Raw genomic sequence first — 11,516 nt, 5'->3', positions numbered from 1 at the left:
CTGGCATTTTATAACAGATTTTTGTAGACACAACAGTTTTATCTTGCCCTTACTGTATTGTCTTTATTTTTTTAAAAATTAGAGATTTATTCTAATAATAATTCTAATAATTTATTCTAAAAATTTAGATTTATTCTAATAAATAAAGCAAAATTTATTTATTAGATCTTTTACTGACAATTATAGGTAGCATAAGCATATGAATTGCATTTGAGTTGGTTTTTCTTAGTCATCAGTGCAGATGGGGCTGTGTTATGAATCCAAAGTTTGTTCACCTTTTGCTTACCGTTTGGCCTCTTTGGATGGCCAGAGTCACTTCACCTGTCACCCCATTGGCCTTCAAAGGAGTTTCAAGCTGATTTTTTTGACATAATCTGCTTAGGTGTTGATCAATATAGTATTTAATACTTACCAGCTAACTAATGTATTGATGCTAACCTTGTTTCTCTGCATAATGGGAAGTGATGATAATAAGGATTAGAAGAGCTAGATTGTTTCTAGTTACAACTTTCATTGTTAAGAATTATTTATGCAGTAGAGAATACCAAAGTTTTCCAGCCTATAAAATAAATATCCCAAAACATTCCTGAAAGCAACTGTTAGGGTTTTATTTTCTTTCCTCCTTCTTCCTTCAAATTAAGACTGTTTGGTTTTTATTTATTCTTAGACACAATAGAGCACACCTACATTTTTTTTCTCAAATAGATAATGTGATGCTATATTTTGAAATTATATTAGTTAATAGGATAAAAAATTTCATGTTGAATTCACTTTATTACAGTTACTTGATTAAGAAAAAGCCAGATCCTCCCCACTTTCTAATTTGATAAGAAATAACATTTTAGGTTCCAATGTACTTAGAAATATATTTGTTAATTATAATGAATTTGAAAGTTTTAGGATCAAACTTAATTTGGGAGTTTTTTTGAATCAAGCCTGTTACATCCTAAAGTGAAGTCTGGTGCGAACCATATAACAAAACCAAACATTTATGGAATATTGTTTAATATTTGTAAGTAGCCCTTATTTCTAATTTTTGTTGTATTTTCCTTTTTTTCCCCTGGTTCCTAGTAAGTGTATATGTTGTTACTTATTGGAAACTATCTGTAAATTTGCGCTTGAGCATTATAGCAGATGGTTTTTCTTTATTCTCAAGCACAGTCACATTTACTTTAATGTCCATAACATGTTAGTATCCTGAGAGTTTTACTATGTGTAGAACAGAACCATATTACATTCATCAACAGATATACACTTTCAATTTCATATACTGAAATAAACCAAATTTAATACAGATCAGTTTCTAAGTTCTAATTTTTAAGCCTTGTCCCAGAAATTACAAGTCTCTTAGTTGACCAGCAGGTGGCAGTCTACCATTAATGGATTTTGCTGTCCTCTTCCAGGTTGTCCTTCACTAGCATTTGAAAAAAAGCTGTAGTCTGAAGAGGTGCTTTGTTGTCATTATTTGCATAAAAGAATTGTGCTTCCAAGCTTTGTGAGTTGCAAAAGTGTTCTAGTGTTATGGCATGCTTTGTGAACAATGTGGAAAGGCTTTCCATTCATTGGGCCTGTTAATTTTAGCAACTAGGTAAAACAAAACAAGTAATGGCCTTAACAGAAAAGTAACACCAATGTTCTAATTAAGATGACCTTAAATCTAGAGAGTTATAGAACTCGGTTAAGTCTATGTGCTCGCACCCCTCACTTACAACTCAAGGGGAATTAGAGCAAAAATTTGTAAATTACTGTTTGCCCCAAAAGTTCATAGCAGTGCTACTGATAAATCAAAACTACAAATAGGTTTCCCTCTCCTCGAAGGATGGAAGCAATGATAATATGTTAATATTTCAATGCTTAAAAATACAAATCAGTAACTACATGGGACATAGATTGTTTAACCACCTTTTGATCTACTCTTAGGAACACCAAGGGTTGAAGTATTTTCCTCTCATATGATCCCCTCCCTCTTACTTCCCAAGTCTAACCTTAGTATTATTGTCCAAGTAACTCTAAAGCATGTTAAGCAGCTGATGTTTGGTTAGAAAGAAAAGTTGTCACAAGATTATGATGAGAGCAACTCACTTCTGTTTAAACAGTGTGCACCCTCTACCCTGCCACTTCACCTCCTGGGAATCCTTATCACATATTTGTCCTGAAAACATTATCCACCTGCCCTGTACTTTATAATATCAGCAGTGTATCTTTTTATCTTGTGGATGATGTGCCTTTATATTTTGAGAAAAATTTCCAGTAACAGATTCGATTTGCATGGACAGAAACTTGAGCAAATGCCAAACTAGCAGGGGGGCCATTATTCTGCTCTATAAATAAGTTTAAAAAAGAAAAAACACACACACAGAAACCTGTGAATCAACATGTTTTGGTCTAATTGAGGGGAAAAGCAAGACAGATAAATTTTGAAATGCAAATGATCACCTTCTGTTATTTAAGTATAGTTTCTGCCAACTTTGTGATCCTAGATTTTAAAAAGTCGTAATTATTTCAACAATGTATACTCCCAAGGATGCCCAAGATTCACAAGTTTCTATAACAAAACTGAGAACTTTTTAAAAAGTTGCCACTTTTTTATATTAAAGAAAACAAATCCAACAACAAAAGACAAAACCATGGAGCTTTCTCTGTCTACATCTGTGAAAAAGCCAGCACATAAATGGCTGCAGCTGCAGACCCATCAAGAGGGTCTTGAGAATACGAATTCACTGATCAAACCCAGCCCTGTTTTCAAAGTAGAAGCCATTCCTTTTAGGTTCACTTTGTATCCTTAGATTATCTAGGATGATTCTCTAGAAAGGTTTTATTTTAAATAAACATCATTCATGGTAAATGGGTTCCTTTCATACCACAGAAACACAGAATGGAGTTCAGGAAGAGAAAAGGCAAAAGAAATAGTCCACAAAGTAGGAACAGATTGTATAGTATGACAATGTAAATATAACACTGTCTGGTTTCCACATTAGGAGACTTTTAGATACTTTATTAGGATACTTTTACACAGGTTCTTGTATTTTTTTTTTTGTTGTTGTGAGAGATTAGAGAATAAAACTGGAGTAAATTGGTTATTTTCTCTGGAGGACTTTCTTTTGGTTACTCTGATTTTATATCCGTTTTTACACACATAAACACAGAAGTTTTAGCCAAAAGATTTTATGTGCTTTATCATTTGATTTATTAACTTATGATAAAGAATAAACCTTTGGTTATAGTGTTTTAAATATAAAGGAAAAATAAAATGTCAAGAAAGTATTTTTTTACCACTTTTTTTCTTGACTCCTATCATTCAAAAACAGCTAGAAAATAGAACCTGTACTACTAAGCATATAAAATACAAAAAAAAAAAAAAAAAAAAGAAAACTGATTCTGAGGTGGGAGGATTGCTTGAGGCTGTGAATATGAGACTGCGGTGTGCTATGATCATGCCTGCAAATAGCTACTGCACTCCAGCCTGGGCAACATAGCATGACCTTGTCTCTTAAACAAAAATACAAGAAAATGATATTCGAAAGCTTAATATACGATCTGACACAAGTGCATAAAATTATTTGTGTTAGTTAACCTAGTATAGTCACTTAAGTTTCCCATTCTAGTTTTGAACAAGTTGATATGGTATCCTATCAGTATGTGTCCTTCACTTTTATTTTCTGCCCCGTTATGAGTCTTTAATTTGAAATGCTTGAAATTTACATTGATATTTGTCATGAATACTTTTCAGACTTGAGGATTTATAGGTGCATATATGTGTAAATTGAAGAAGTCCAAAATGCTTTTCACTGCAGCCCGATCTCCATGCTCCCAGATGTCAAATGACAGCTTTGCTTCCTCTCTCAGGCAATTTCACACTTGGAAACAGCTCACAGCTGACGGTGAAAAGTGAAACATAGAAAAATCATGCTGAAAACTATCTGTAAAAATTCAGTTTTAGAGCATGACATTTATTGACTACTTTTCTTTGTTCTTCTAGCCTGACTTTATCAAATAATCCATGAATATGTTTTGGGGAATAGTTTTCCCTGCCCTTCTCCATAAACATGCTTTCTATGGCATTTGTTTCTTTATAGGCATGGAGCTCCATGTAATAGTTATGTATCTGATAATTAAAACTAGGACTCAGACCATGGATGGTTTAAAATATCTTTAGGCTAGCAGAAGTTTTTAAGGTTTAGAACATTTACACGGAATTGAGAACTACCAAACCTGCATATTGTCCCAGATCAGGTATAAACTCATTGCTTGACCTCGGGAAATTTATTTAAGACTTTCTAGGCCTCAGTTTAACAGTAGTAAAATAGATTTGTTGGGTGTAAGTAAAATCACAGATGTCAGATCATCTGACATCCTCCTTACACAAAATGTACTCAAAATGGAAGTTTATCTTATTAAGGCAGGCTTTTTCCCCCAAGGGTAAATATTGATTTCTTATCTAATGTTAGTAGAGTTAAAAAGTTATTTCTTTTGGATGACTTTCTGAGTATATATTTTACTCATTTATAGAATTTGTACATAAAGTATATCATGTGGAAATAAGGGATTTATGGAAAATACTTTCATTTAGAGGAATGAAGCCAAAACAACTTTTATTTGGGGTGAAAGTTGAATGTCAAGATTCTCAACAAACAAAATTGTTTAAATAAGAAAGAAATATTTAGATATGAGAATTTATGGGACCTGGATAATTTCAGCAAACATGAGAAATCTAATTTTAAGAATGTGAGATTGATAGGGAAAGCAAATAAATATAGATGTATATTTCAAAATAATAATGACATAACCAGGAGGTACTACTTTTTTTCCTAAAACAGAAAGAAGGTGGCAGCAAGAGGGAACTATAGGAATAATTTTCAGTAAAATATTTATGGTTAATATTTAAATATTATGTTTCAGACAGTAACTGTTTTATTTACCCTTAAGCAAAACTTCAGCAATAGCTAGCTCTCTTGTACATAGTATTTTAATATTTTCCTTGAATGATTAACAAGTATGTTTAATTCTTTGCCCTCAGTTCTTACCATCAAAAAAAACCAAATCTATTTCTTCTTCAGGAGAATCAGTTAATTTTTCAGTTTGCCATAGAATAGTGATGCTTTTCCACTGAAGAAAATTTGATACACTTCACCACTGTATATCCATGAAACTTGCAATATGAGTATAGAGTACAAGCAAAAAAGGCTTCAAGTTAATGTAAGTCTTACATTGATTGTCTAGGCAAGGCCTTTGTGGTGCAAAGAAGATCAAAGGATCACTTTAGGAGGACTTGAGGGTCTAGAATCCTGGAATCCATGGGCCAGTCACCATCACATCTCAGTTAAGGTTGCTCCATATTGAAAGAGACTAGTCTGAAATCATGATTCTCCTATGAGGCCAGAATGTGATTTGTCTCTAGTGGTGAGAATGAGACAAAGTAAGAGTGAAGAGTTCAGTCCCTGTTATATGGCATCTTAGCAACTGACGCATTAGCACATCCCAAGAGAAGTTCAATGAATTGATGTTTTGATACAGAAAAGGTGAAAAACAGTATCTCTGTACATTTCATAGTACTACCTGATATTTGGAGTGGAGGGTTTATGTCAAACTTTAGATTAGATTATTAAAAGTAAGTTAATCTTAACCTTTTATTTACCCCAAACCTTTTCTTGATGATCTTGGGCAAATTTCTTTTCAGAAGAGGAACATGAGACTAGAGACTTATAAAGTATTAGCTACAGTGTAATGCTTTTATTTTCATATATCAATTGACTTTTGTCAAGCTATTCAGTAATTGGCCTTACCTCTGCATTATTATAAAGAAGAAAGTGAACTGTCTTTTGCCTCTGATGTTTAACAAAGATGTAATGCTGAGTCTTAAACATTATATACTAGAGCAATTGGCTAACTACTTTTATCAAATCATCAGTTTCTGTATCCCATAACATTTTATAAATTTTAATCTCCATTAGGTTACCAGGTCTTAGTCCTCCTAAGCAATTCTTCACAAATTCTTCCTTCGAATAAATGTTTAAAAATGCTAAGGTTTTAAAAATTGAGAGAGGATAAGGCAAGTAGGATTTCTGAAGCTCCTTTAATAGCAATGCATGTAGTTCTCTGCCTAACACAGCAGCAGAGCGGCAGAGAGGGAGCAAGTGAGCGAGAGAGCTATGCCTGTCATTCTCACAATTTTCAGTTAGCCTTTTTCTCATCAATCAACTGTAATGGCTTTGGTTGGGTAACACTATGACACCCGATGGCTATTCAGAATGGAGTTGTGATATGATCAATGGAAAATGGAGCATGCTGTGGGTTTTTTCCTACTAGAAATTCAGGGTGAGAGAGTAAGCAAGATTGTTTAGAGCTCAGAATTATAATTATAATCAGTCAACCAGAAGTCATGTGGTAGTTACTCATTTCTTATTTTATCTCACGAGAAAACCGTATAGTAATGATACCTATAAACTCCCTTGAACAAGTATTCTTGGCTGTGGAGTGCTGAATCAAGTGGAATTAAGGCGTTTTGACCCAAGTTGTACAGATAATTGCAGGGAAGCTCAGAACATGGTTGCTAGGTCACCAGGACAACAAGAAATTCAGAGCTAGGTAGTGGGAGAAAAGTGGAGTTAAGCCTAGCCTGAATTAGCTGAGTGTGGTCCGCACTCAGGTCCAGTTCCCCACAATATAGCAGGCCCAGGGGTTCAGGTAATTGAATTACCTAAAAGCCAGCTGAATAAATAATGAGGTGGTGGCAGGAAGCAAGGCTAGAGACCGAGGTGAGCCAAAACGAATGTGTGTAGGGTGGAGCAGCACCACATCTCCCCTGTCACCTTGCAGCACTGGGAGAAGAACGGGGCCCCAGCTGCTGCAGACTTCTCCCTCTGGACCGTGCCAGTCTCTGTCGTTGGTCTTCTTTGGATAATACGCTAATTAGAGTAATGTGATTCCAGGAACTTTCAAACAGTTCGTGTACCCCGCTCAACAAATACGGCATTTGAATAAGCAATTGAGTACAATGCTGGAGGACTTTATGGAATAGAGAATGGATAATTAGGCAGTCAATGTTTTCTGAAATAGTATAAAATAAGAAAAAAGGAGCAAAATGCCCATTTGAAAGGATGGGCTAGGAAATGAGAATTCCAGGCTCTAGTTAGTCTGTCACCTAAGAATGAAGATCTGCCTCGGAAATGTGAGACTGTAGGGAAGTTTCTTCTGTCTGACTTGACTCATTTCAAGTACAAGGCCCCTGTGAACAGCTTTGCATCTTTGAACACTTGTAAACTTTAAGCTATTAAGCTTTGATATTTTAGTTTGTAACTATTAGAGGAGCATTCCAAACCTGGAATTAAAATGAAATTTTATTGTCATAGTTGCTGTGGCTTTTAGTTTTGCTTTTGGTTGTAACATTTTCTATTGTCATATACAAAAACTTTAAAACATTTGTCTCTGTATTTAAAATAGTACCCCGGCTAGGTAGCTTAGTTGTCCTACAATGCATGTAATAATGAATTTGTTTTTGATAACATTTAAAAAATATTTCTAATTGATACAAATGATCTCACCAGCCCACCAGTCACATAGAACCAGCTTACAAATTTGTGGCACATTTTATGGAATTAGGTGCCTAAATTCCTTTAATTGAACAGGAATAGAAAAAAAAACTTGAGTTATCTCCCTGTTCTGTCTTCTTTATTCCCCAGGGTTTTCAGCTTTTTTTTTTTTTCCGAGACAGAGTCTCGCTCGGTCACCCAGGCTAGAGTGCGATGGTGTGATCTCGGCTCACTGTAACCTCCACCTCCTGGGTTCAAGCAGTTCTCCTGCCTCAGTCTCTCAAGTAGCTGGGATTACAGGCGGCCACCACCATACCTGGCTAATTTTTTTTACTTTTAGTAAAGTTGGAGTTTCACAAGTTGGCCAGGCTGGTCCTGAACTCCTGACCTCAGGTCATCCACCTGCCTGGGCCTGCCAAAGTGCTGGGATTACAGACGTGAGCCACCATGCCCAGCCCAGCTTTCTTTTCTTGATGTAGCACACGCCACCTGTGCCAGAGCAAACTGTACCATCCAGAGGCAGTCATTATGCTTTGCATGGGGAGCACTGGAAGGTGTCCATTCCACCACCTGAGTTTAGGCTGCCTTCATCTCTTGCCTGGAATAGTGTAGTCAGCTGACTGGCCTCCACTCATCCTGTAATCTTTGTTTCTTCCTGCGGCTGAGTATGCTTTAGATAATGTTTTAAACTTTTTAACCTACAACTTGTAAAAGTGCAAAAGAACTTGATGTAGATCTGCATGCTCAATGGAACGTAAAGAAAACGAATGTGATGAGGGCTTTGGTGGTGCTTTGAGTGCCTTGAATGGACAGTGCTACAAAATACAAGATTGATATATTTATTCAACAAACATTTATTAAATGCCTCCGGTGTCCCAGGCACTGTGCCTAGGAGCCAGAAATAAAAGACACAATTGGTATAATATTGACGGTTACTTTTGAAGATTTACATGAAAAGGAGTCTACCCAAACAGAAGAAATATACAATTGGTTAACTAGGATGTTAATAGACCTTTATAGGTGAATAGTTGTATTTATAGAATGGTAATTTTCTGAGCTAACAAAAGACATGCTTAGCTGTCCCCCTTCCCACAGTTTAGTTCCATATATTGTTGGATACAAAAAATGCTTTCTTCTGTGTTTCTTTCTCTTTGCTCTTTAGTCATCAGCTGCAGTGGAAGACTAATGCTCAGCTCCTGCATAGAAAATCTTTATACACAGCAAGAGCTGGTGAGAGAAATTGACTAGGATTTTGTAATTCTAGTCCCTTTCAATTAGCAACAGATGCTGCAGGGAAAGATTGTCTGTATAGGAACACAGTACTAATGTTTCTGTGCCCTAGCTGACATGGAATGCTCATTGCAAAAGAAAGATGTTCTTTTCCTTGGTCAAAGTTGTCACCAATGACAGATTAGATTTTTTTAACCTTTCTCCTAAATCCATTTAATGAAGTCTGACTCCCTTAGAAGAAAGTTAAATTCTTGACCAATTGTAACAGCATTTCTAATTGAACACTTAAAGAATTTATAGAAAGTTTAGACGTTCCAGCTTCCTTTCTGATAGTATAAAGGTATACAATGTGCCTAATTTTAAGGTTTATAAGAATTTGCCTTTGTTCTTATGTTGTCTTATTTGTTCCTTATGGGTTTTTTTTCCCCCAAAAGAGAGCTTTGGAATCCTTGAGGTCAAATATTTAAAGTGAACATTTTTATTTTTTTGAGAAAAAGAATCCTGTGGCATTAGAAAACTATATTTACCTTTTACCTCCTTCCCTAGTGTATTTACTACTGATTATCATTTTAATGTATTGTATGGATCTTGTGGCCTTAAGATTGGCCTGTCATTCTGATATTTGGATAAAGCATTATGTTACTTATGTGATAAATTCTTCCAGCATCTAACTATTGGTTTAGAGTATTACATAAACACTATTTACAATGATTGCTGCTTTTTAATTAAATTTATATGACTTCTTAATAACAGTTCCACAGTTGCTATAACTTTGAGAGTGAAAAGAAATGAGGCTTTTAAGATTCTATTCATTTAAAAAAGCCTAGTTAAGAAAAATAGTTTAAGAGTTCTGAATTACAATAGAATTTCTCTATAAGTGAAATTCTCTTCTAAGAAGATTCTGAACATACTGTATTTCCTTCTGTTTCATGGGGAGAGAAGAGAGTAACAACAGAGCATATTGCCAGAAGGAGGTTATGGACTTGTCTCTGGGAATTTTTGGAATGGGGATGAGTAACTATATTGTTAGTAAAGGTAAAGTGAAGAATTAGATGATTTATGTGGTTCTTCTTTAGTGGAAAAACCAGGGGACTGAGTCAAATGGCTCACCAGTCTGATGGTGTGTCTTAACATGTATCTGTAAATGTGGAATATCAGATTCCCTTATTAAGCATTTTAAAAGTGATGTCTTTTAAAGAAAAGCAAATTCTGAATTTGGGATGTTGAAAGCCCCACAGTTGCTTGAAATGCAAGATGCTTCATCATTATAAAACTTTATGGAAACATTTTTGTTTAAAGCTTGAGTTTAACTTGCAGTTTCTAGTTTTCTCAATTTTGTATACAATTTCCAGTATAATGTTAGATCTGTCTTTGGTTATTTTTGCATCATGTCTGACAAATCTATGCAGTTTAAATTGTATAATCTTAAAAGGCAGTGCCTGTACCCTTAGATAAGCATACATCATGAAGCATACATCATGATTTTAATATGTTGGAATCACATAGTCTCTCCAATGTCTTTCAAACTTCCTCAAGTCTGAGAGTATGTACTGTTCTTCTTTCCCTTCCTTTCTCATCGCTATATAGACATCTTATGGTTGAGTTCAAGCTTTCTGCTTTTTTGCTCCTTTACTTTTGGGTGCTAAGATTATTATAGTTGCATGTAGGGTAAACATTATTATTTTGGCTATAAGAGGGAGACTTGGAAGACTCTGAATATCATAAGGACTATAAAACTTTGTTATTCTGTGTTTTAGCAAGCTCTTTGGCAATATGGGCTACCAAGACAGCATTATTTTTCTGAAAAATATCTTGGCTTATTGAAGAGTGTTCTATGAGGTGTTAAACATGAGTAAAGCAAAGGTAGGCAAAGCACATTTTATGTTGTGATATCTTTGTTTTATTTAATCTTGTTTATTCACTTGTGAAATATGATAGTTTGAATCATTAGTATGAATCAGTAAGATTCTATATTGTAGTTAGAATATCAGAATACTGAAGTGAAAGTTCTAGAATTTGACTCAACAGTTTGCACATATTTGATGTCCTTAAAAATTTATGGATGAGTTGAAATTTAATCAGGAACTGATTCTGTATCTCCATTACATTAAAAGATGATAATGGTTAGATTTAGTGACCCTGATTCATTTCACTTACCACCAGGTAATTAGTCTTTTAGGGAAAGAGAGGAGTGGCTGTGTATAGAAAGGAGAAAAGGAAGAAGATTGAGGAATGCTTGCTCATCTTAGCATAATCCACTCTTTGGGCATCTTAGGTTAATGGAGGGAGAAGAAGTTATGAGAAAGGCTCATGAGTGCTTTTGAAAACACTTTCAGGATCATAAAATTACAGATTATAAGAGGTTGAAGGAATGTTAGAGGTCTGGCTGTTCTCATTTTCAGAGAAGCATAGTGATATACTCAGCCAAGCTCAAACAGCAGCATAACCAGAGCCTTGGCAATACATCTGTTTGACTTAAGGATAAAAATCCAGGATTCTTTGATATCACTATCTCTTTTTGAGTTTTTATGGGAATAAACTGAGAAATTATTTTCTGAGGTAATAGTTTATTTTTCTCTGATCATGTTTCTTAATGCCCGTAGTGTGCCACTGCACTTGTAGAGAATAAGGATACTGTTTTACCAAGCCTAGAAATTGCAATTATAGAATGTAGTGGTAGGGAATGGGGCATGCCCAGAAACTTAACACCTTGTGTTTTATAGGAAAAATGTTTTGAAAATTGGCCAAAAAAAAAAA

The 11,516-nt window shown here is 35.0% G+C and overlaps 1 protein-coding gene across 15 annotated transcripts in view; it reads left to right on the top strand.

The window, feature by feature from the left end:
• The window catches only part of RPS6KC1 (ribosomal protein S6 kinase C1), a 223,155-nt gene that overhangs the window by 191,322 nt on the left and 20,317 nt on the right, over positions 1-11,516 (top strand). Inside the window, exons 13-14 of one of the 15 annotated variants that reach the window (XM_017851942.1) lie at positions 8,692-8,759; positions 10,517-10,622. The exons of 13 other annotated variants lie outside the window; for them this stretch is intronic. In XM_017851942.1, the coding sequence (XP_017707431.1) occupies positions 8,692-8,759; positions 10,517-10,597 (149 nt within the window). In that variant the 3' untranslated portion in view covers positions 10,598-10,622. The remainder of the gene's footprint in view (positions 1-8,691; positions 8,760-10,516; positions 10,623-11,516) is intronic. One more of the 15 variants, XR_001881479.1, reaches the window with a different exon arrangement.

This window comes from Rhinopithecus bieti, unplaced genomic scaffold, assembly GCF_001698545.2.
Source record: "Rhinopithecus bieti isolate Rb0 unplaced genomic scaffold, ASM169854v2 scaffold_34876, whole genome shotgun sequence".
NCBI lineage: Eukaryota > Metazoa > Chordata > Mammalia > Primates > Cercopithecidae > Rhinopithecus > Rhinopithecus bieti.
Note: the sequence above shows the minus strand (reverse complement) of the source record. Positions and strands in the feature narration are given on the sequence as shown.